Consider the following 26,547-nt stretch of genomic DNA (forward strand, 5'->3'; position numbering starts at 1 on the left):
TATGTATATTTCTCTTCCAACAGATGCTGTAAGTAGTGATACCCAACTCTGTTCCCACCCAATAACCGTCTCGTTGTTGAAGGTTGGCACAGATGAGGTGAGATGAGGGTAAGTGCTCAGGTGCGGGATCATTACTGTCATTTTTACATGCTGATATAATTACGTTTCATTCTAACAGAGGAGATCCTTTATCAAATGCAGGAGCTGTACAGGCCTGCAAAAAGTCTCAATTATTAGCTCTGAAAAGCCCAAGTTCATTCATCGTCTGCTTCGTAGGAGTGAAACGCCCTCTGACCTTTTGTTATGATGTGCTCACACGTAGCATGTCTGCCAGTGTCACTGTCTCTCAGTGAGACTGGGCTCAGATTTTAAAACTGTGACAGATGTTAAATTATGTTGGTATTGAACCTCAGTTATTGGTGCCAGCATTAGTGTCACTGTCTATAACACTGAGTATTGTAAGTGTTGAAGAGTAAGTACTGACAGGTTGCACTGAATATCTGATTAGATTTGTAATCTTTTTTACCTTTTCTTTCATTTAAGGCAGATTCCTTGTATGGCTGCTTGTGTTTAGATATTATATATAACATTTGGGAACTTTGTGTTGAAAAACAAGTTTTGTAGGAAAACATTTTTATATTTCTCATTGCCAAAAGTACTTTTTGGTATGAATAACCAAAACCAAATAAATAAACCGGCATTTATTTATAAATCTAATAACCCCCACCCTTACTTTTAAGGGTGCTCTATCACACAAAAGGAGAAATATTGATGATAGATGATGTTTTCTCAGATCATGAACACAAACAATAATTAATTACAAATTATTGCACTTAATTTGAGTTATTACTACAAATGACTATAATTATTATTAAGAATGTCTTCATGTATCAAAACATCCACAGAAAGTTACTCTCTACTTATTCACAGATGATCTGACATTCACAATGTTCACATAGTTTTTTGTCTTCTCATAGCTGCACAGACCCACCATAAATAGTGTATTTAGACATTTATTGTTGAATTTACAATTCATCAAAACATATCGAGCATGTGAATAAATGGTGGAGAAACTGCAGAAGTGGTTTGAGAAGTTTCTATCCATATATTGACATGGACGTGAGTCTGGGCGCCGTTGGGATACATTTTAACTACAGAGAATCCAAAATGACTGTGGCTGCCGTCCTCCACAAAAGGCTTGGTTACAAACCTTTTTTTTTAGCTTTCTTTCAGACAGGGCTGCAACTAATTTCATTTGCATTATTAATTAATCAGCTCATTATTTTCTGTAGTAACAGTTGAGCTGATAAAATGTCCAAGTTGATGTCTTCAAATTGCTTATTATGTCTGACCAACAAAAGAAAACCTCAAACATATTCAGTTTACTATCATAGAGGATGACAACAGCCAGCTAATTTTCACATTTGGAAAGCTGGAACCAGGAGATTTTTGGAAGGTTACAGTAATTATTTTTCTCTTTCTCATCTAGTTGATTGATAGATGAATCCTTTAAGCCTGGCTTTGAAGACAGATTAGTATTTGATACTCAAAACATTTTCACTTGAATTTTCTTTTAACTGAGTATCAAAGGTGGAAATCTATCATAACAACACAGACCCTTTTTAATGTCAGGCCGTTAATGCTTGTCTTAGCAATGCTATGACCCCACCAGTTTTTTTTGTTAGATAGAAAGAATATCACAAGCCCAGTAAAGAGGCTTTTGCTTTGTTATTGCTCCCCTCCCCTCTGCATCTAAAATCTGATACAAGAGCTATTCAGTTTTAAGTGCTATTCATTACAGCCCACTGAAAATAGCATTCATCCATGTCCTCTAAAGGGACTTTAGGTTTTCTGTCCCCGTGCCTCTTTTTCAGAATCCGTGCTTTTACTGGCAGGTCTCCTCACCAGACCAACGACTATAAATATGACCCCTCTGAATGCCCACATCCTTGCCCCTAAAATAAATCATGTGCCTCTCAGTTGAAGCAGACACCCGGCACCTACCAGGACGGTCCTGTCTGTCTACACAAGCTGCAGTCTGTAAACGAGACAAGCAGAGTTCTTAGATCACGATCTAGCAGTGCACACACACAAACACACACACACACACACACACACACATACACACACACACTTAGGGACACCCACAGACAACAGAGGAGAGCAATCCACTGAAGTACCCTGGGAACTAAGCACTGCTGGCTCACCTCGGGGCTCTGAATAACTGGATGCCAGCTCTGGCCCAGCGCAGGCCCTGCCTTGCTTTGCCTGTCACTCCTCTTGCTGCTGGCTGGCCCGCTGTGCTCTAACAGAGAATAGGAGCCAGTGTGGTGACCAGGGGGACTGGAGCTCATCACAGGGGTTGACTCAGTCCTGCCTACTCCCTCAACGCTGCGGGTCTGGCACTCTGCACAGGTGGAAAACGGAAGAGGGTGAGTGGGTAATCACGAGGGTGTTGGCCCTGTTCTGCCCACAAACAAAAAAAAGCACAGCCCACAACTATGGCCCTCTTACCAGCTTGTCGTGTGTGGTTTTTTTGAGACTGTCATCGCAGAGTTTCAGCAATGAGAAACACAGACGGGCAGGGAGAGGAAAGAGAAATACAAAAAAGCAGGACGTGTGCCCATTGAATTCAAGTAAATACAGTCTGAAAGCTCAGAGTAGAGGCAAAGACCTTCAGAGGTAAGAAGTGTTTTGGTTTCATGGTGGACCAAAACTTATTCTGAGACTACAAAGTAGTGAGCAAATTTAATGTGTCACAGTGGTTGACTAAATATTAACAAATACATGGTACAGTTTGACTGTTTACCTTTGCATCTCCACTGGTATGTGTACCCAAATGGAGAGTAAGCAAACACCAAAACCAACTAACACACAAAATGAGTCACATGCAGCTTCTGAAGAGACAGACAAATTCATTTTGACGTAAATCACCCTTGACTTTTGCCAATCTGTCAAAAGCCTCAGCCTTCCCAGGCATTATCCACGCTGTGATATTCTTTCCTTCCGTCTTTAGGGGAACGTCGATGTTGTGGGTGTCTAAGCTGGAAATGAGCTGCAGTTGTTTTCTTTGCAAAAGCACCTGTCTAAACAGCAGCAAAGCCAAGGGCAAGTCTCGCCTGTCAGCGCTGGTGACAGCTCTTGACAAAAATTCAGCAGAGACAATTCCTAAGACGTCCACTGAAGCGAAACAATGCACGTGTGCTGGAATGACCCCAGCTGGGCTGTCTGACTCTCCATTAAGTTTCAGTGTTGTTTGGAGTAGCTCTGCGACAGACAAGTAGTGACATTGAACAACACCTGGATGAAGATAAAATTCAAGAGATTCCCGTAAAGATATTGTCTTTGTTTTGTTTGTCTCTGTGGTTTCAAATGTTCTTAATCCACTGGTGGTTTCAGTGACATTGACTCGGCTAAAAAATAGGCTAAACCCAAAACCAGAACCCTCTTACGGTTGTGTGACAGCAACAAAAGGCCGGACTATTTAAGTGATTAATTAATACAGCTTACATCCATTTATAAAGCTGTTTGTATCATCTGTCCAGAGTGGATTTAGGGGCTGTTTCAGTGAAGATTTACTGAACAAAGACCAGGTGGCTCATTAGCTAACCAGGGATTTAGTGTGTATAGAGGGGGATCTCTGAGGGTGGTCAAGTTTCAGTCCTTATGCTTAAATTTCAATACATGGATGCTTAATCTGTAATGCCCTCATCAGTTATAGTCCAGTTCCCATCACCTGCAGCTCATATGAGCCTGTTCCTAGTGTTAGTGTGGTCTTTTGTGCCCTCATGGAGTGAAAAATTGCAAAGAAATTGAGACCCAGATGTGGCGTACTTCAGGCAGTAATGCAGCTAACAAAGGCTGAAGAATGAGAAGGCGTGCACACATTGAAAGAGCTTGTATTGTAGTAAAACTAGACTACTCAAACTAAATTCATCCACTAATTAATTGAGTTTAATTTTCCCACAAAGAACATCACAAACAAATGATACATAAATACACGGCACAAATCATTTTTTATTTTCCATGTAGCATTTTTATTCAGAAACACAAATACATACAGCTATATGACGTCAACTAAACATTCACTTTAAACTGTACATTCTTATAACTCATACATTTTATTTACATGATCAGAATTTATTGAATGCATTCAGAGGATTTCTAATCAGTTTCAATGAGCTTTGAAATGGAGCACAGGTTGCTTTTATTGTACACACATGGTGGATGTTTTGATAGGTGGACACCATAATGAATCCCATCATGCCAACAAGTACTATCATGTAAAACCCATTAAGACAGAACTGGCTAAACTTACAACGTGTCAGTCTTCTCTAACAACACACAAACTGTAAAACAGACTTAACATGTGGTCAAAATGAAGAACCTACGAAGCATTTCATGCGTCGTAGTCATCCTTCAATGGAAACCTCTGTTCTATAACGGACAGTTGAATAAGGCTATGTGAAGACTTCTACTAAACCGTGGTACATTTCAGCTCAGCTCATGCTCAGCTTGAAACTCCACTCTTCCTGTGTCATATTCATCGAGCTTTATCAACACTTTACACAGCATCTATATCATCCCCTACCAGGAGGAACCCAGCACGGTCACACAGTGTAGAAATGTAAATCTTTAATAGAAGGGGAGATACTTTCTGCAGATAACTTGGATATAACCTGAAGAATACAGAATAAAAAATGTAAATCTAGACTTTAAGATTGTAAAATTGAAATATTTCTAGTGTGAAATAAAGGTACACAGTTTACATCACAGCACTGCTACTGCAAGCAAGCCGCTAGTTGGCAAATAGAAAACAAATTCCTTTTGGTCCACTAAATTAAACACCTATTTCCTCTCTGTTCAACTGAGGAGCACCACAGACATAAACGAACATCCCGAAGTATGTTAAAATGCAGCTTTTGGTTTCAGCTCTCTGTTTGTTTCCCTTTAAGACTTACCCAGAATGCACTCTGCTGCTGTAGTTATCGAGACAGACTTTGAAGGTGTTGATGCTGTTATCTTTAGGAATAAACTACAGCATATACGATCATTGAAGAGAATATCTAACAGCAATGGCAGAGGAAAATATATTTAAATATAAAAATACTTTCAATCGCCTGATTAGTTGTTGTTTTTCTTTTTAACAACCAGCCTCATGCTAATGCAGAAATCAAGTAAACACTGAAAGAGTCTATTATATATAAGATGAATCTTAGAAATAAAAAGAATAGCTGCGTGAAAACTTGAAAAAAATTGAGGTTCCTTTTTCCTTTTTGGTAAACCACCCGGGAAATCGTCCCTGCTCAATATCTCAACTACAGGCCAAGGCCTTGAAACCACACAGTCTGTTCTTCATCTCACCCTCGCTGACACACAGGAATACAGAGAACACTGTCTGAACGCGTTTCATCCAGTTACCCCAAGAAAAGAAATATATAAAGGAATACTGACAGAAGACAACTGTACATCTTTATGTGTGTGTGTGTGTGTGTGTGTGTGTGTGTGTGTGTGTGAGTGTGTGTGTGTGTGTGTGTGTGTGTGTGTGTGTGTGTGTGTGAGAGATTGGGGTCACTGCATCACACACATGGAGCTTCGAGGGGGGTTGACTGTCCTGGCCACGGTGTCCTGACTGTAGTTTACAATGTCTGCCTTCACCACGCGCTGAAAAGATGCAAACAGAGAGACAGATAAACACAAACACACACAAGTAATTAAAAGGCTGCCCCAGCACTAAGTCTTAAGTGTTAAATATTGAGGAACTCAATTATTTATATTTTCAAAAAAGACCAGGTCAGTTATCTCTGACCAGTGCTGGTTTTTGAGGTTGGCATTAATGTTTAAATATTTAAATATCTGAGACTTCAGATGTCATTGTGTTCAAAATCAAAATGATTACTGTGTTTTTATTGCCTTTGTTTTTAATGTTTCCATGCTTTTACTTTTCAAGTTTTATTCTTGTAAAGCACTTTGTGAATTTTATTTCTGTGAAAGGTGCTATACTAAATAAAATATATTACTATTATGATTGTATTTAGGATCTATTCATTTAGATTGTATAAATTGTGACTAAGATATGTTCATACCTCTCAGCATTTTCTTGTGGACAAACTATGCAACGGCAACACCATTTCTAACATCTTATATTTGTAATTTCTCAACTGGAATTTCTTATCAGCCAACACATGAGGGAGGGAACCCAAAAAATTCCCAGAGGCCATCAATAGCATGGGAGAAGGGTCAAGTTATCGGATTTACTGAAATAGGGGCTGAAAGAGAGATTCGCCACAATTGAAGAAATCTGGGAATAATCGCAGGTTGATCTGGACACAGTGACAAAAGATGACTACAGGATATTTTTGAAGGGGACTAGAGAGGTATGATCAAAAGATTTATAATGATTGTTTTGCTTTTCATTTTTTTTAAATACATTTTTGGTTCACCCCTCATATACATTAATCATTTTATATCTGCAAAAAAACTTAAATCAACCATTATATCAGCCGGTAGATCCACCTCACTTTACAGCTCTACAGGGAATTCAACAGTGAGGAAATCTTCTCTTATTCTCTTTAAGATCACTTGTTGATTACAGTGAAATAAAACACACTGCAGTCCACAGCCTGCCAAACATTTCTTGGCACACGGCCTTAAAACAGAAAAAAAGAAAAAAGTCAGTGCTATGATTTAAGTCATTGGTCAAATTGTTTGTGCACTCCTGCCCACACCGGTCAACACACAGATAGAGGTCATACTGGAGTCAAGTCTGTTACTGTCATAAAGGTTTTTCTCACTACATCACTCTCAAACAACTCACCAAAACCCCACATAGCTTGGATTCTTTAGACAGTTTAGCATAATACTGTCAACTCTATGATAACACTACAACTGAAGAGTTGTGACGAGGTCTGAAGGGGTTCTCTACTTTTTCTAGAGCTCTAATTTGAACCACAACTTTAGAGCTACTGCGTTTGCATTCAACAGATATAGTGAAATATATATATATATATATATATATATATATATATATATATATTTCACTATATCTATATATATATATATATATATATATATATATATATATATATATATATATCTATGTAACTGGAGACGTACTTCCAACTATTGAACCGAACATATTTTGCTTTTCTGGTTGTTCTCTTGTCTAATCGGGCCTTCGTCCTGAGGGTAGTCGACCAGCTCGGCCTTCACGATCCTCTGAGCCGGTTCAACACATCACAGCGGTGCAGAAATGGAGGATAGCAAGGAGGACCAAAAAAAAAGAGAAAAGAAAAGGCAAATGACAATGACCCAAGGCATGAGAGAGGATGATAGGAGGGAAAACAATGGAGACCAAAGCTAGATAGGTGGAATACAAAAGGGACGGTGGAGAGCAGAGGATGAGGAGAAGGTTAAAGAGTGAGAGAAATGAACAAGAAATGTGAGAAAAACATGTGAAGCGTGACATCAGTGGGCACAGCCAAGCCAGAAACATGACTTTACAAAAATTCATCATGAAACCAGAATCCCTGACTTCAAATTTCTAATGGAAACATAAATGATGACAAAAAGAAGTCTCGAGTCTTAATCCTGAGTGGAAAAAGGAAAAAAACTTTAAAACACTAAATTAGGACAACAATTATTTTCATACTCAATAAATCTGTAGATTATTTGTTGATTCTTTTTTCAGTCAGTTTTTGTTTAGTAGCCCGATGTAAAATCTTTAAATTGCTGATTTTGTTTGACCAAAACCAAAAACATTCAGTTTACAAACAGAGGAAAGAAAGACAGAACTTCTGACGTCTGAGAGAAAAGATCTAGCGAATGTTTAGTGATTCATTTTCTGTCAATGTACTGATCGATTAAATCAACTAATTATTTCTGCACTGAATAATAGTGATAGATAATATAAAAGTAAAACGACTGTATGTGTTGATTTAAATTACTGATCGAAACCGTGAAAAACAATTATGTTTCTTATCAATACAGGAATCTAATTTTATGTTGCCAATATAAGAAAAGGCAGTATTTGTTCCTTCCTTTATCCCATATATATTTATATCCATTGATGCAACAAGTTTGGACATACAGTGAGTTTGGACTTAGCAGGAAGTCAAGTTCATTTAATGGTAATGTTATGACAGACTGCTGGTCTCGAAGAGCAGAGCACATGGCTGAATACCAGCACCTGGTTGGCTGTCTGATTAACGAGCTGCTGAAGCCCGGTGTCGGAGTCAGTGAGTGATCCGTGGCTTCGCCATCTGATCTAACAGACAGAGGACCATGACGGAGAGAGCTGCCAGGCAGATACAATACTGTTAGGGGTTGTGACCCTCGTGTTCGGCTCTCTAAACCTGACAGCTGATAATGAGGCTTTACTGGCCCCGAGGATAGACCCTGAGCCATGACCTGCTCAAAGCTTCATCTCTGTATCCATGACACTCAGGAGTCATTCATTCATATGTTGTGCTTCAACACAAACGTTATAAAAATATATCATCATCTTGAGGATTTGTACGCTGTTGTTTTTTCTCTGGATGGGAAATTAGATTGTAAATAAATTCATTTCCGTAGTTCAAACCAGTGGATTAACTCAGAATGAACCCTTTCATGATTCATACTGAGAAAGCTTGACTGCTGTTTTTGTGCACATAATTAGTAACACATATTAGAAATATGAATAATGTTTACAAATTATTCAATGTGCACATCATGCTCAGAAGATAATCTCATATCATGAATGGTCTACTTATGTTTTCAAAGTTTCTGTCAACTTTTTGCAAGAGATCTACTGTTAACTCAGATTCATTGATAAGGCTGAGAAAGCCACTGAGTCTCTCAAACAATAATATAAAATCATATTAATCATATTTTACTACATTCACTCACTTTGTATTTTAGAGTAGGCACTTTAATTAGTGCACATGTAAAGTCACTAAGCAATGACAACAAAGCTACCACTATGAGGTTACTACACTATTCTTTACACAAAATTGAATCAGAGCTTTGTCTGTATTGTATATACATTGCAATATAAATTCAAAAATCACTTCACACTGCCACATCGTCTTTCTGTCAGCTGGTGTTCCCACTCTCTCCTTGAAGAGCGTACTGGGCCGTCGCCTCTCACCCTGCTTGATTAGCCTGGATTAAACCACTTTGCTTTATTGACAGAGCTATCAAGGGAGGGGAAGAAGAGCAAACTAGACGGACGACTCCATTAGCGGTCGGTCATTTTCAGTTAGCAGTGGTGTTGGTGATGGGAGCGGCTTGAGAATTTGGTCAGTCCTTCTCTTACATGCTCTCCCTTCTCTGGGGGTCCTGACCTCTCTGTAGCCCCCTCAGCCTCTTCAACCGCTACCCAGCCAGTGTGGCTCCAACTGGTCATATCAGAACTAGGATTAATGCTTCTGGGGGAGGTGACCCTGTAAATCCTACAGCTGCCACCATTGGGCACCTTGGTCTGGCTGGCAAATGAGACCCTGTTTTGGCCCAAAACAGTGGGGGAGATAAACCAAATAAATCAGACGGCCAGCCTAACCTCCTCACCCCTACAACTGCCTACCTTTAACCTCTGACTTCACGCGTTAATGTGGTCAGTGTGGGTCTATTTACAGATGGGCAGCGTCAGTGGCAGGTAGACGGTCACAGGAGGCAGACGTAACAAACTCATGTTTACACAACAAAAGGTCCTTTACAGTGTGTGGTGACCTCTGCTGAACTAACACACTCTCTCTGACCCGCCTTAAGTTCAGGCGTAACATCGCACATCATGCTAGGAGAGAAGAATCATCCTCTGCTTTCACTCTTTAACCAATCATTTACACATTTAAGAGCAGAATGTTCAAAGCAAAGCAGAGAAAAATGTGTACATTTCTTATCTTAGTAAGGAACAAATAAGCTTCGAAGGCAGCTGCATAGAAATGTTTGTGAAATTTGAAAGAAAAGAGGAAAAAAAAGGGCTCACCTGGGACTGCTCTATCTCTGCTTTGTTGAGCTTTACACCGAGAATCTCAGCAGCAACTCTCTGAAAACAAAGGTACACCTGAAGAGAGAAATAACACAAATTAAAAATGGGACAGGTTAAGTCTCATTCGAGTCACTTATACACTTTTATTGTAACTTATCAAGTCGACCGATACTTACTGAGTCCCCCGTTTTGGCCGATACGAACTGACTGACGAGGCTGTTCTCTTGGCAGAAGCGCTGGTGTTTGTCAGCCTTCACTGTCCTCATGTGCTCCAGGTCGACTGTGGACCAAACACAGCGTGACGTGAGGAAACTTCTACACAGATTTATAGATTTATAGATATAGATATATATAAGATTTATATGGTGGTTATACAGCACTCTCTCTCTCTGTCACATATCTGAACATAATCAGAAAAGATAACCGTTTGTGCCTGTTGTATCAGGACGGTGCACATAAACAAAGCATCATTAAATCATGTTGCTTTCGGCAGCTACAGCCACTGATTGTTGTATTTTTAAATTTATGAGGGAGATTGAAATGATCAATTCGGTAGCCCCGAGCTTCCATTCCCAGCTGGTGTTAAAGCTTGATGTGACACATTCCTCAGTGTAAGCCTGGTACAGTTGCACCCTGCAGCCATGAACCTCTATTTGACCTGAAACAGACAAACCAGCCCAGCTGCGGAGAAATGGTTAAGAAACAATACGAGGACGACCGAAGACTTCAGGCTAAACTCACAGCAAGAGATTCGATGGAGAAAACAGTTTGACTTATGAGTGTGCCCCGGCCTTTAAGGTGTGCGCAGAGGCTCAAGAACTGGGACTGTCATCTTCGCTCTGATTTACTGTGAGCACACAATGACAGCGCCTTCCTTTTTAGCTATTGTGATGGCGTCCCCGTGCATTCGACTCCTGTGCAGTGATACGGGGGCGCTTTGCTTCTCTCCTTCCTCACTGCAGGGTCATGCAGGGGTCGATGAGGAAGGTCACCTGAGGGTCTTGCTGCTGAAAGCAATAGTTGCGCTCTTTATTTCTGGCTTTGTTGCGGAAAGGCTGCCACACCCGGTATCTGGTGCATACATGTCTATGGTAGCTGGAGGAGGTCAGGCTACTGTACGGTGTTGCGTTTCTCTCGTCCCCCCGAGTTTTACTCTTTGTGTGAGGTTTCATTGAAGTTGTCAAGGATTTACCTCGTTCTCATGCCCCTTAGTGTGTGTGTGTGTGTGTGTGTGTGTGTGTGTGTGTGTGTGTGTGTGTGTGTGTGTGTGTGTGTGTGTGTGTGTGTGTACGTGAGCTTAACCCAGAAGCTGAGAAAGAGAGAGACAGATACAAAGTGAGGTGAAAATGTAAATACTGCACTAATTCAGTATTATTAATATCTCAGTAAGTCATATGACCTAAAAATGTTAAAGGCCAATCCATACAGACACAAAAATACATTTGGTTTGAGTCATTTTAGACTAAAATGTATATTACCATCATCATAAGTGACATATAAACACAAACCTTTCTGTGCAAGGTCAGACACTTTACATCTACTCAATGTCCAGGGCAGACTGTCATGTCTCTGCCTGTACATAAACATAGCTGTCTCATGGGCGTCAGCAGGTTATTAATTCCAGTCATTAACGGCGGAGGTACCCAGCCTGCTACTACAAGTAAACACTGCTAATCCTTTGGATCCTGCACACTTGGGAGAGGTTATCAATCATGTGTCACAGTTAGATTAGCCAATATTAACATAGTGGCTCAGGAGCAGAGGAAGACTGGCACTGTCACTGTAGGTACGACTGAGTGAGGTATCTGATTCGTGCCTGTGGGTGTGAGCATCAAGCGGAGGGGAATTTCAGAGCTAAGCTGCAGGGAAAATTTTAAAAATATAAATACAAATACAAAAAGACAGCAAAAAAATGAAATGTAAAGAAATCTTTCAGACATTTACCATCAAATTCTAATCAGAGTTACTATCAATTTATTGTTTTGGTCTCTTTTTTGAAACAGCCTCTAAGATGTTGTGATTGGCTGATTTTCTTTTCTGTCATATATATCATTTAAATTAAATATCTTTAGGTTTTTTACTGTTGATGAAACAAAATTATCTCAGCAGACTATAAAACAGTTATAATAATCGTTTGCTGCAGCCCTAATTCTACTACTGGATTTCAAAATTCATTCCTGACCTGAAAAACAGCACTATACGGTCAATTTAATAACTTCTCTGTGACTTTTGATTGTATCACTTGAGCTTCATTAGCCCAGTTGTCAAGGAATTGTACATGTTCAACATTTCTTAGCACTTAAAACTGTGTCAATAGCATCAACACGTCTTTTTTCATCTACTATTCTCTGACAAGTGGGCAAAGTATCTGCTGATGACCATGTGATACAACCGAAAGCTCAAAAATAGCAGTTAAATGAACCTTGTGGTGAGATTATTTTGTCAACACATTTTCTTCGACATATAACGGAACTCTAAGTATAAAAACACATTCCTCACTCTCATTTTTCTGTGTGCTCTCAGTACATTATGTGATTTGTGAGCGGCTACTTACTAATAGGTCCCCCACAAAGTAAAAGGTAGGCCCACATTCTCACACAGAAGAACTTAGAAGCATGTGGCATTTGTCCGTGTAAACTGAATACAGGACTAATCCCACAGTTTTAGTGTTTTGCTCCATTTTTCTCCCTAATGTACCCATTTCTACTTATCAGGTCAAAACAATCTTCCTCCGATGATCTGGTTTCCCTCTGTTTCTGTCAAATTGTACATCAGCTTAACAACCCCTAGGAAGTGACTGCAAACACGAAATAAACTGTTTAGGCCTCCGAGTGCATAGAGATAGTGGAGGGGATCATCACTCGTCAAGAGCGATGGCCCTCCCTCGCTCTGGTCACCATCGGTGTTTATTTAAAAGGTCTGCATGCCAATGCTGTAAATTACAAGACAACAGTTAGAGATTAATATCTAATGGATAAATGAGGCTTTTACCATAAATAACTGGTTCGTTAAAGCAGTGATGTCTGCCATAAATGGGAACACAACCAAATGAGAAGAAAATATGGATGCTCCTCTCCTTAAGTTGATGTCTGTGAGGATGTCAGCTGAGCTACTTCATGGAAAGAATCCGCTCACTCAGACCAGATTATCCTGAATCCAGACAGACTTGGACAGGTTTTCTTTTATGTCAATGAAAACTTGAAAACTGAATCTGTGAGGAGGTTGGATGTAATCTGCCTGGAGGAAGCTTTTAAACTAATACCATGTGTCCTTGTGAAGAGAAGATGTACCAACTGCCAGTGACTGAATTTAAATAAGTGAAAAAATAAATTACCATCATCGTTAATGGGCTAAGACTTAAAGTAAGGCTTTATAACTTTTGAAAGAGGAAATAAGACATTCCATTTCTTGAAAATGGAAAGTTAAATTCATAAGCAGTAAGTCACATCCCTGTCCAGGTCAACACACTAAGTGGTTTTGCTGACTTGGCCTGGTACAATCACCAGATTATGATGGCTAATCAAAGATAATGTTGGTGAACCTTAATGCTTTATGCTTTTTAACTCACATTACAAAGTGAGTTTACTGATTTTATTACTCTATTATCCTGTAATTGTTGTTTAGCTTCCATCGGCCTGTTTCATGAAAGTGATTCAGGAGCAGTGCTAACACGCAGATCGCAAATGGTGACGAACATTGTCACTCAACTTGCAGATAAATGTGCAGCTCCTACAGTCCTTTTGCATGCAATGATATGGTGCCATGTACTGTGTTTCTTTTGTTCATTTAAATATGTTAAAATTAGAGAAAATTATCTCATGTTGCAAACGGGTCCCTGTTTCCTAACTTACAGTAAAAGTAAAAGTTGCCACTGTGGCCAAAAGTTATCATTACAGGATAATGCTAATGCAAAAACATAGTAAGTGTAGCTAAAGTGGAAAGAAATGTTGATTACTGAACAGTGGCTAACACTGGTCTTACTGGTGAATTCAGCTTTGTGTTGCTAATTCTTTTGAAAGATTACAAAAGTCTTGCATTAAATGGGAAAATCCACACCAAAACTAAAATGTTATAGTTAATGTAGCTTCCATTTTCAGACACATTTTATTGATATTCTCATTGATAATTAGCTAAATGTGAACAAGGTGAGACTCTGAGGAAGGATTTTTTACCAGGCGATGTTGCCAAGGTAAAACAATAAAGTAATAGGTCTACGTTGGCTAACCAGCCTGAAATCCTACACTGCACTGAGATCCTCAGTGGGCCTTTTAAAACCATGCTGTGATAACAGAGAAACCTACTTACTGTTCTACCAAGCCGGCTGCTGGGGACCAATTGTAACAGTTTACCCAGCGAGCAACAGCCAGAGAATAAGCTCGACTTAACACAGTTAATTGCCGACAGCCTCATTTTAAACTAAACAGCAGTTGGTGCAGTGGGGAGTACGAGGGAGGAATGTGTGAACTGTGTGTGTGTCTATGTGTCTGTGTGTGGCAGTAATGGTGGGGCGTGTGTTGCCAGAGACTTGGGGCTCTAAGGGGTCATATCCCATTAAGTGAAAGTTACAGGGTTGAGCCTAATCAACCCCTGGGGAGAACCTATCACTTCCAACATTACCTCACACTATGCCTTTAAGACCCTGTTAAGAGGGTTCGTCTCAGTTTCCCCTCAATGACAACCGTGAACCAATTCAGACTGTATACTCCAACTCCGACTGCTAATGAATTGACTTACAACTGTCTGAGCGAAAATGTTCACTGTGCACCGCTCGGTTAATAAAAACATCCCGCAACTATTCTGCAGCTCCGACATTCAATAGGGTGTTGTACTCCCAACTGCTTCACCACATTCAATTATATAAGAAGAACACCGTCATCTTTTCTGAGGCAGAAGATGTGTTTGCATGTCTCGAAGCATCCTGGTTACTCACAGTAACTTCTTACATCGATGCAGCAGCACAGTGTCGCCGCATGTTGCCATCATTGTGCTGAGTCATTGGTATATTTTTATCTATGAAGCCATTCGCGGCAAACTTCTGTCATATCTTTGCGGAGTTAAGTTCATCTTGCAGTCATGGTCTCAGATCACACGTCTGCTGTCTGTCCCTAAAGTTCAGACAGAGATTAGGAAAGACCTTTACATGTTTTCTGCTTCACTTTCACTTGGGATAGTCTGCAAAAGGAATTTTAAATATCTGACTGAAAAATGGCTCCTTTGTAAGCCCTGTTTTTGCACTATTTTGTCCGCAACTTGACCGGGTTTCCATTGCCAAATAGGTCCCCAGTCTCAATGGGAGTTGGACTTTGGTTTAATAAAGTTTAAATGAAAATGAAAATCTGTGCATTGATGTCAAATGGCAGATTTGGGTTGGGGGAGAAAAGCTGTTTTCATTAACATGATTAGTTTTCAACATTTTTTTATTTATTGCCTGGTTTTGCACTATTTTGTCTGCAACTTGACCAGGTCTTCCTTGCCAATCTCAATGGGACTTGGACTTTTGTTTAATAAAGTTATTATTTATTGATCTGTACATCAATGTGAAATGGCAGATTGGGGTTGGAAAAAAAGCTGTTTTCAATTAACATTTTTAAAAGTTAAATTTAAGTTGAATGTTACTTTTAAATTCCCACAGAAAGTACAATGTATAAAGTATAAAGAAGAATATTGCTCTATGGCACCACAAGTGGTCAAAAATTCACAAGTCACCCACATTACAACAATATCACAGGTCAGTCTACTGTGTGTTCTCTGTGGGATTAATATGTTGTGATATTATATGTATAAATGCCATATTATCCTACCAGCAAACTGAACTAAAAGAAAAAAAGTATAAATACAAGTTAGTTGATTATTTCTAATAATTTAAAGGGCACTTAAGACACTTCAAAATCAAAGTTAATTTTGAAAATAGAGGAGTATGGAATAGCAACAGAATAGTTTCTTCTTCGAGCGTGATTGAGAATACAGGAGGTTAATTGCAAGTGACACTTTATTTACCCCTAAATTTTCTTGTACAAGATGCGGGGAAACTTTTACAACTTCAAAAAGTCTGTAAAAGTATAATGAATCATTCAGTGCGCTGCTTGATTGAATAAGACATTGATTTAACTTTCATAGCATTAGTGGCTAATAAAGCAAAATGACTGGAGGAATTTATGTGAAACATTTAAACTATTGGGTCCAACTGGTTTACATGACTTGGAGAGAGCTCATAAAACTGTGTTTTGAAATGTGAAAGGCGTGATAACTCTACCTGTATTCAAAATATAGTCAGCATAATGTAAAAGCAAATAACTTCATTCCCCTTAAAAAATGATTCATATCTTTTTTTCAATCAAAAATACAAAAAACGTGTGATAGAAGTTGTGCTTTCTTTACGCTGAAGTGTACTATGCAGTCATTCAGAAGTCAAGTAACTATGCAAACGGTACACTTGCACATTTTATTAGAGCAACAGTGTAGGTATTGTTTACAGTAGGCTATGTTTATTTTCTCAAGACTAACATCTAAATTTAATTCAAAAGTGTCGGAAACTGAAAATAATTTTAACATTACTTTTGGACTTACAGCCCTTTACAATTGAGGAAAATGTAATTCAAAGATCAATGCAGTAATATCTCAGTAATCTATAGTCAGTTTTATACTGCTTTTAATGACTTTGATCGTATAATTTAATCTATATGAATAGAACTGGAGGCAGAATAATTATAAATAATTATCAGCATATTAAAGTTTGAAGCTACGTTAATAATGTTATCATGACTTTTTCAAGTGAGTACAGACAGATGAAGTGCTGTTAGTAGCCCGGTGTTGTCGAGGTGAGCGGGGCCTGTGCAGGAGTCCTCGGGGGAATCCTGACAGAGACAGAGCGCTCTTTGTGCTTCAGCACCCCTGCCCCGGTGGCCTGAAACGGGCCGGGGCCGTTATGGGACTCGCTTTCCACTAGGTCAGAAGTGTTCTGTCGACAGCTCATTGATCACAGCTCATCTTGTCATTTGATCGTTCTTCGTGAAAAGATGTGCGGATACACACACGTGCAAACACACACACAAGCACTCGCACTTTAAAACATAATCAGATACTCCACAGCGGCTAGTAAAACAATGTGGTCTTCCTCCCCGGTCAGGGAATGTGAAACAGAGTGTCCAGCAGTAGCTGTAAAGGCAGGGAGAGAGCTGGAGTGCTGGGCTGTCACTGCCACAGTAAAACATGGGGCCGAAGGCCTTGCAGGCTCGGTTAACGGGCTCCCAGGACTCGTGAAAAGTGAACAAAAGGCCCAGTTCTGAGCCGACCGCACAAGACGCTGCCCGAGGTTTCACTGGCCATGTCGTCCAAGCTCTCCTGTCGCTGTTAAACTAAGTGGACTTTTATGAGCAAGCAGTAATACATGCCTCTGTGAGCCGGCAGCATAACTGAGCTGTAATAATTATACGGAGCACAGGGGAGCCTTCGTAACTCTATGCGTCACATCACGAGTGTATTCATAATTATTAAGTCCACGGGCAGATATTATAAAAGTATGTGAAGTATCATCTTTGCTTGTAGCAGTGATGCGTTGGACTGACCTACATATTTGACTTAAAGCCAAAGCAGTGAAGTGCAACATGGAAAGTGAGTTCTGCTCGCAACTACCTGAGCAAACATTGTCCAAGTTAAAAACCTGATGCGGGGAACAGGGGGCAAAGTCAGTGATGTAATATTTCACACCTCAAAAAAGTAGATTTAGCAGAAAAAAAGAAGGGGGAAAAACTGTGTTGATTTTTCACATACATTTATAATATATGCCTGTGGATCCAGATCAATCGGTTATTTACCCAGCCCTGTGTCAGCAAGGCCCCTTCCAGGAATTCCTCCATATCAATGTTGTGGAGAAGTGAAGAAATAAAGTACAGCCTGAGCATGATGAGGGTTCCAGGCTGCACTCAGGTCAGGTGGCTAAGCTGCGCTGTGCAACTCAAATGGCCCATGACTTACCACACAAGAAGGTATTCGAAGACTGATCATCTACTGCATGTGCAACAATATTTGCTTTATGGATGGCTAAAATGAATGAGGAGCTTCCATGTTTCGACAGGCATGAGAGTCAAGAGAGATGAGTGCAGGGACCAGAGCTGGGTCAAAGAGTTGTTACAATTAAATCGTAGCATTTAGTTCGTTTGCATAGAATACCAGATCGGCACTCGTAGCATTGTCCTATGTGGGAAAGACCACCTATCAGCCATCTGTGCAGCTGTAAACAAACCCTCGTAAGAATGTCTTCATCACTGCTGGACAGTATTGGCAGCAGTGATTTTACACTGACTTATCGGCCGCAGTGTAATACAGCTGTAATTCTTCAGTCATCCCTCAGTAACCCTCTTGTAACCTGAATCTTTATTTCCCATCTTTTCCAGACTCACAAGACGACGGCCGACTATAGTCAGCGCAGTTACTGAGACAATTTGATACACACGTCTATCCTGGCCCATTGCCTTTAATAAAATAGAAAAGAGAAACAGGAAACACTGGATTTGCTCTAAATTGTAAACATTCCAGATCTTTATCCAACCGTACACCGTGCCTTACTACGTCTATATACTGTATATATAATGTTTTACAGTGTCGAACCTGTGGTTGCACTACCCACAGTGCAACAGAGACACTGCTGACGTGTTCATCCCTTCTATCTGGGGAGGGGTGAGGGTGCTGGGGTAAGAGTACTGGGCTTTTGTCCCACCTAATGTCTATTGTGGCTAAACCTTTCCCTTGGGGGCAATTAGGACCTTTTAGTTTGTTGTAAGAGGACCTAAGTACGAGTGGGTTGAGCCAGGAAAAACATTTTTGAGCTAAACCAAAAACAGAAGCGCATTGAGCTCCTCTGCGCTCCTGGACTTCTGAGCATCTCTCTATTAAGAAATGTGCAGGCCTACACTGAACAGACAGGAACTGTGGCAGCTTTACAGGGGCAGGGAGGTGACGGGGGTGAGAGAGGTTGGGAGGGGGGTGTGGGGGGGGGGCTTCAACTTCACCAGAGGCCTTGCCAAGAGGGCAAACAACTCAAGACTAACAATGTTGGTGGCAAGGACATGCTTCACAAGAAGATCCATGTTTCGCTTTGACTTTCACATGGCTGGATGGAAAACTGGGGAGAGAGAAGTGCGACGGGTAACGGTATGTGGTGAGATCTGCCGTAGCGTGCAGAAGGCAAACACATGTATGTTGTTTAACACAACAGGGACACAGAGCCAATGAAAAGACATTACTGTAAGTAAAGGCAGCTACAGCAGAAGTGTTAGTCTACACATGTGAGAGATAAGCCTTAAGAGTCAATCTAAGTATATGATTGAAAGAGTTAGTGTTTGCCCAGGAATGAAAATGAATGTGCAAGTGTGTTTGCGAGATGGTGCAAGATAGAGACTTAGAGAATAAAGTGAGGGGAAAAGGAAACAGAGTAAAAGAGAAAGGCAGGTAAGACACAATTGAGTGTACAAATTCTTCTCATGTGGGATCTTATCTCCCTGTAGAAGGGAACATTTCCCATGGCAGGCCTGAGTGGATCGGCAGTGAACAGCGTTAGAACCTCTAAGCAAAAAGCCATGAGTGATGAGGAGGGGTTAAGAGAACTGAACCCATTTAAGTCACCCAAATAAGGGCTGTACAAGCCCATGATGGATGCTCCTGGAGTTCCTGAGGGAGAGAGCGCTAGCAATGGGAAGGGTGATGTGTGGGGAGCGAGCAGGGGTCCTGCGATCCCCACTCAATAAAAACAAATTGGTTTGATAAACGACGCAAGCTTAATGTCCACAGAGAAATATGTGCACTAATTTAAAGTGTTAACTTTAAACGGTAACTAAGGCTTTTTAAAATGGAGATGATCCCACTCAGTGATGTTTATGTGTATGTGGTAACACACAAGGAAGATGCAATTAGAGCTGCCAACAGTACGCCATATTTTTTATATCAGTGACTTCAGACAACCTCTGATCTTAAAGGCAAACAGTCATGAACAGGCCAAATGCAGCTGTTGTTAAGCAAAGAGCAACAGAATTTATCGTTTGGAAACACACAGCACTTAATAAGTCTACTAAAAATGAAACACTGGAGTGGTGGAAGAGATGTCTGTGCAACAAGCCAACATTTCTCTTGAGAGGTTCCTGTGTACCATACAGTGTTACACTGGGCTGCACTGTAATAAACAGTTATAGTATGTTTAGACAGACCAAGAGCTTAGCATTCTTCCATTACCCGTGTGTTCCCAGAAACTCCACAAGTGTGTCGCTTTACCTAAGTACATGTTTCTGTGCACTTAGGTGAAGTGAGTGTCTGTGTGTGCACGCGCATGCACTTGCATAAATAATTGTGTGCACATATGTGTGTCCTCAATAAAACATTTCATTGGCTTCCTCTCCGAATTGTTACAAGTGGTGCCATTATTTAACACAAGGCTCTGGGCAGCATGTAGAGGGCAAGGGGGTGCAGCATACTGGTGCTTAACAAGCACACTTAACCCCAGCCGGCCATGCTAAGCCGAAGAAAGGAAAGGTTGTTCCCTCGCAGTGACATGGCACAGGAGGGCAGTCAGGCCAGGGTAAGGAGAGGAGGAGACAGTATCATTAATGAACCAGTCTGGTCCATGGGCTCAATTACGGTACATCGGGTAAAGAACCCTGTTCAAATTAAACTAGAAGGCAGGCGCAGACTAATTCAGGAAATTTAAGCTCAATGTATACTGCAGCACATGTACTGCTGGTAAGCCAAACAAGATGACTTTGGACTGTAGCCTCAATGTTGACTCTATCTGAAAAGATCACAAAAAAATGTAAAACACTGTAACAGGTCCTTTAGCGCATAAAGAAAAGAAACTTTCGGCTGTATGCCATGCTGCAACTTCTACAGTCACTGTTCACCTTAGTTTATCTATGTATAAACACTGAGTGGTGAAACACCAAAATCTCCTCTCCGGCAAGTCCTCACAGAGACATAAATCAGTAGAGTTTTTATAAGCGCCTTGTTATGTCTGTGTTTCTATTTCGGTTGTCACAAACATGTTGCCTCACTCAGTCCGACATCATGGGAACTATTTCAAAGAAATCTAAACTCTGTTGCCAAAAGAATGCTGTGTATTCATACGTTCGGCTCATTGTTAACGTGAGCCAAGCATTTAAGTTAGAAAAAACAAAAACAAAACAAGCTATAATACTTAAAAAGGTTATAACTAAGAGAGGGTGGAGAGAGAGAAACTAAAACAGAAATGTAGGTGTGGACATTTCCAACTAGAGGCTAGACTAACTCGGCAAGCTCTGAAAAAAGGAGTCCATGGGAGGGTTCAGGGATTCATAAAGTCTCACAAGGTAATTGATTGCTCCTAGAAGGGCAATCTGTGTGGGATTTTGTTTTCCTTTTTTCAGCCTGCAGGAACAGAAAAAACACACATGGGCCATTCTCAGCAATAGAGCCATTAGGGGGAGCATGACTGTGTGAGTGTGGGGGTGAGGAGTCTGACAGGGGGATGTACACTACTTAAATATTACAGTACACACACTCACCCACACACCCAGAACCTAGCCTAAATACAGAGGCGCCCACCGTTAAAGCCGGGGCATTAGGAGATGCAACGGATGCGAAGACAAGAGAATCTGCTCTAGACAGGCGAATTAAACCGTGACCTATGGTCCCCGCTGAGTAACATTAGCGAGAGCTTCCTGTATGCAGGCACCACTCTGTTGACCGTTCATCATCGCCCGGGAAGGTGGACAGTCACCATTATACACACACACACACACACACACACACACACACACACACACACACACACTGCTGCCTCACTTTACAATAACACAACGGCAGCCATGACTCCACATCTGTCAAGGGGATGTTTAAAAAGAGTCATCATTATTACTCTTTATTTTGGAGATGGGTGGATGGGCGCAGGCTGATAGGAGGAGAGCCTTCTGGTTAACGTCGAGTTCGTCTCCTCTCCTTAACCAACGACTCGGGACAGGAGCACAGGCTCGGGCCGGGGGGGGGCTAGAGGTGTACTGACTGGGAGGGGAAGGAGGGCACAGATAAGCGGTGCCCTAGGTCGGTCTGCCCGGGGATCTTAAATCATCGTCACTTACTCCCCAGAGTTCACAAACATCAGCATTCCCATCGCTCCAAAACCTCACTCTCTTATCAACCTGCTTATCACGCAGATCAGTTATCTGGTGCTCTAACAAACACATCTGCTACCATCAAACACTCACTCCTCCACACACAAACACAGACATGTAACATGAAAAATGTCTCAGGGTGAAATGAATAGATACAGAAATAATCAGTCCAGCGCATGTAAGATAAACTCATTTCATTTACAGCCATTTGGTAGAAATTAAAATAAATAACGCAAACATTTGTATAAACTATTTACAATCTTAAACTGCAGAACATATTTTTAAAGTACTGTAATAATCCTTAACTTAATGTTCTCATGAGATGATGAAAAACAAGCAACATGTGTGTGTTTGGGTATTTTTTTTAATATATGTGTAATACTCACCTTTGTTCCCTATCAGGGACATAACAGGCTGAATATCACATTCCTCATTGGCCTTCTTCACCATACTGAACCAATCCTCCAGGTTCTCAAAGCTCTGGTAGTTGGTGATGTCGTACACCAGGAGGACGCCCTGCATTGGGATAAAAAAAAAAAGATGGAGAAACAATGTTGACTCTGACGCCCGCTGGACCGCCTTTCATTAACAGTCACACAGCGGGAGGGACTGGTTGTGAGTGCACAGCTCAGTTTTTACCTGATATTCATTCATGTTAAGATATTATAGTAATATTGAGTGAGCAAGGGAACAGCAGGTGGCACTGCTCCTCTTCTTAGAGTAGGGGACAGACTCGCCTATTAAGGGACACACTCACACATAAGATATGTTTAGTGCTATTATATGATTCACTGTACGTAAGGCTGTTCAAACTCTGGGTCTATTTTAAAATGAAAATTGTACATCAGCACTTCTCGCTTTTTATAAACACTTGAAATTCAGTGAGAAGTAGAAGTCAGGGCTAGTTATCTACTATCTGAGCTGATGAATGAAGGATGTCTGCCTCAAGACATTTTCCTCCCTCCCTGTGTAATCCTCAAGGCTGTGTGCTCTACACAAACAGTCACGCAACAACACCAGACCCATGTTTGAACAAATATTCCAGACAGAGATGCTTACATGAACGCATAAATTAATCAAAAAGTAAACACAGATACAAGAGCTGATGGCATAATTCAAAACAAATTATCACATCGCTCAACTATCTGCTATCATTACTTCAGCTTGTGCTGGAAATTAATGTGAGCCAAGGTAAATGTTTCTACTTTTGCTGCATGATGCAACACGACTGAAGGGGTGTCTGCTCCTTTTTGTTCAACAGACGCGCTGTCACAACACGGGAGGACGGTGACGACAGCTTACGCCTCTGACAATTACAGCGCGTCTCTCCGAAACAGCAATGATTGATTACATGACGCATAGTGCCGAACAATAGGTGTTAAAGTTTTCATACAGCGCCGACGAGAAACTCCCTAAGCAAAGTGTCGTAATGTGGCAGTGATGTACGACATCTCGCTGGTGAAGGAGAGTGACTGCAAAAGGAAGAGCGGCAGATGTGGTTAATGTACAAACAATAAGTGCACGATTTGTGTCACTTTCACTATTTTTAAAGCCTAGTAGATTCATGGAAAGGAAAAAAAAACTCATACAGATGTTTGCCTCGCTTCTATAATCAAATATGACTGAGGTGTACTTGTGTATCACTGGTGTATGGTGACAATTTCCCTCCCTGCACCCAAACGCTAGGTCTTGTGTTGTTGTGTGGTTCTTATATTAGACCCAGGCGTGTCGTCTTGAAGCAGTCCTCTCCAAAAAATCAACATACTGGGGGTGACAGAAAACGCTCGTCTGTAGCAGCACGGCAAACTGAGGAAGCTTGATGTTGCTAGCACATGTACAAACTGACACAAATTGCAGGGAACAGCTGTCGTTTTAATCAGGACATTGTTCAGTTTGTTCAGTTTTCCCTAGGAAAAGCATTAAATGAGTAACATACATAATTTGGTATCCTATTGCTCCCCAAGGCTCCTTCATTTTGAGGAGAATATAATCAAATACTCCCTTAAATAGTTTCAGTTTAAATGACTTTACCGTTGGAGCAAGTTTGGATAATACATATACGTACGTTGTTTTTTAATATTTTTCCTGCTAACTACAATATGCAATAATAACAACATGTGTTAAATCTTACACGATACAGCAAAATATAACAGCTCTTTAAAAAGTAGAGATTTGACAGAGTTTTAAAGCTCTGTTAACCTGATTACACTCACCGTGAATTCAAATGTCAGTTTATTATGATATGTCTGCAGAGGGAGGGAGTGGCAGGTTCTGAATGAAGCTGCCGAGGCTGCAATAATAAGCCTGACCAGAGTCACCAATACAGCTCCACTCAGGGAACTGAAAACTAATTCTTCCTGTGCTTCCTCTGACTCTTTCACCATTGTCACGACAGTTATCACAGTTGATTTGTGCATTTCCTTCCTTCTTCCTGACACTGACTGAGCTCATGACAGTTCGACTTTTAGCTTCATGTTGGAGGGATAAAAAGACTCAAGTGCAGTAAGTGTGTGTGTGTGTGTGTGTGTGTGTGTGTGTGTGTGTGTGTGTGTGTGTGTGTGTGTGTGTGTGTGAGTGTGTGTGTGTGTGTGAGAGACCTTACATGAGCTCCGTATACATATTTATCCAGCATTTTCCCTCCTAACGTTTGTCCTCCAATATCCCACACCTGCAGGGTCACGTTTAAATTGCCTAAAGGGGAAAAAGGAAAAAGGATAACCTGTGATATAAAATAACAATTGACATTTGAATGACAAAAAATATGTTTAAAAAAGTCATCTTGAGTCCATGTTCCCCTTTCTTTCTTAGAAAGGCTTTTGTCTGTTATTCAATTAAATCAAATGTTTGACAAAATGAGCAATAACATAATGACGCTGTAATTTTCAGGTTTCCGCCTTGGATGTTTTTTGCTCTTTTTGATCATTGTTTGTTTTAACAAAGTTTATAATCATGGGGAAATAACAAGCCAGCTGTAACTGGAGCCTGCATTTTGGGTGAGTGATCTCTATAATAAAAGTCAACGTTGTTGAGGTACATAATGGAAACAATAAATCAGGGATTAATCTTTCAAGCTAAGCACTCTTGCCTGGCAGGTCACCCACACCTCACATCCAAGAATATCCAGCTCAGAGATTAAGGGGGATGAATAGGTACGCTTACCCTCTAATTTAAACATTCTCAATACCCTGGCAGTAAAAAAAAAAAAAAAAAGACTTCTTATTAGCCTGGGAAGAGCTGTTTGCATTGTGCAATATCCTGCCAAGTAAGGAAAGTGAGGAGAATTATGTGCTGTTAAGGAAAATAGCAATAATTAAACAAAAAATAAGAGGAAAAGAAGACTCTTGTCCTCATGCCTGTGGAAAGAGAAAGAAGGACTGAATGAGAGAGAGAGAGAAAGAAGGGCACAAAAACCAAATCCAAATAAATATTTTCTTCCTCTGGAAAATGAAAGGGGTGGTAAAAAAAAAAGTCAAAAAGAGAGGAGGAGGGAGGACCAGACAGCGAGGAGTTTATGTTGGTGTGATGAAGGCCCTGCACTGGGCTGGAGCGGCGATGGGGAGCAGAGCGTACACTGTGGACACGGCTGGACGACTCAACTCCTTCATAAGTCCCCTTTTTAAAACGAGGGGAGGAAACGCTGAGGTTCACAGTCACTACATCCAGACTATACAGTGTCAATGTAAAGCTACATTGAGGAGTGCAATGAATAACGGTTCCTTGGTGTTATAAGAGCCATCCACCGCCCATCCACTGTGCTCGGACACTGGATTTATTTGTGTTTCAAAGATTCACGCTGACTCGACACCGCCGACGTTTTTTCTGCTTGTGCTTTTGTAAGAAGTAGAAACTGCGCCTGCGAGCCCAACAGACAAACATTAAAACTGATAAAGTCGGACAATTAGTTGGTTAAAGTTGATTAAGAGATCTTCCTCTCAGCTCAATCTCCATGTGAAGCCGACACAGCACAGCAGCTTCCGACAGTCAGGGTTCGAAAGAATTTATCAAGTTAAATCCATCTCTGGTCGATCCCCTTCGCTGCCTGTACCTCGCTGGTTTGGCTGAGACATCTGGAAGAGGTATTGTTATAAAAAAGCACACACAGAGGAGGCTGTTGTGTGCCAGTCGGCCTCGCCTCACCTCTCCCTGCGTTGGAAAATGTACATTAAGTTTGACAAGCTGGGCCTTCATGGTGAGAGGGGCCAGCACTGGCTATAGGCTACTCTCCCCCCCGCTGCAAAAGACCCTTACAGCCCCACAGAGACCCGGAGAGCCACACAACCTCTCCAATACAAGGCAGGGTGGGGGTCCTAACAAAGTTTGGGGGGGGGGGACCACCCAGCTTGCAGAGCCACCCTCCTCTTCATCAGCTCATCAACACCCAATTCCCCAGAAAATGGGCCATTTAACAACTGTAGTGTTGAACCCGTGTTGTTGCTGCTCCATTGA

The 26,547-nt window shown here is 40.9% G+C and overlaps 1 protein-coding gene across 2 annotated transcripts in view; it reads right to left on the reverse strand.

The window, feature by feature from the left end:
• Nucleotides 1–4,039: 4,039 nt before the first annotated feature.
• The window catches only part of rab28 (RAB28, member RAS oncogene family), a 30,718-nt gene continuing 8,210 nt past the window's right edge, over nucleotides 4,040–26,547 (reverse strand). Inside the window, exons 3-8 of one of the 2 annotated variants that reach the window (XM_062426254.1) lie at nucleotides 24,704–24,792; nucleotides 22,488–22,617; nucleotides 10,147–10,250; nucleotides 9,968–10,045; nucleotides 7,117–7,218; nucleotides 5,562–5,664 (exon numbers count right to left, since the gene is read on the reverse strand). In XM_062426254.1, the coding sequence (XP_062282238.1) occupies nucleotides 7,123–7,218; nucleotides 9,968–10,045; nucleotides 10,147–10,250; nucleotides 22,488–22,617; nucleotides 24,704–24,792 (497 nt within the window). In that variant the 3' untranslated portion in view covers nucleotides 5,562–5,664; nucleotides 7,117–7,122. Of the gene's footprint in view, nucleotides 5,665–7,116; nucleotides 7,219–9,967; nucleotides 10,046–10,146; nucleotides 10,251–22,487; nucleotides 22,618–24,703; nucleotides 24,793–26,547 lie in introns of both variants that reach the window. The other variant, XM_062426256.1, reaches the window with a different exon arrangement.

Source organism: Scomber scombrus, chromosome 9, assembly GCF_963691925.1.
Source record: "Scomber scombrus chromosome 9, fScoSco1.1, whole genome shotgun sequence".
Classification (NCBI taxonomy): Eukaryota; Metazoa; Chordata; class Actinopteri; order Scombriformes; family Scombridae; genus Scomber; species Scomber scombrus.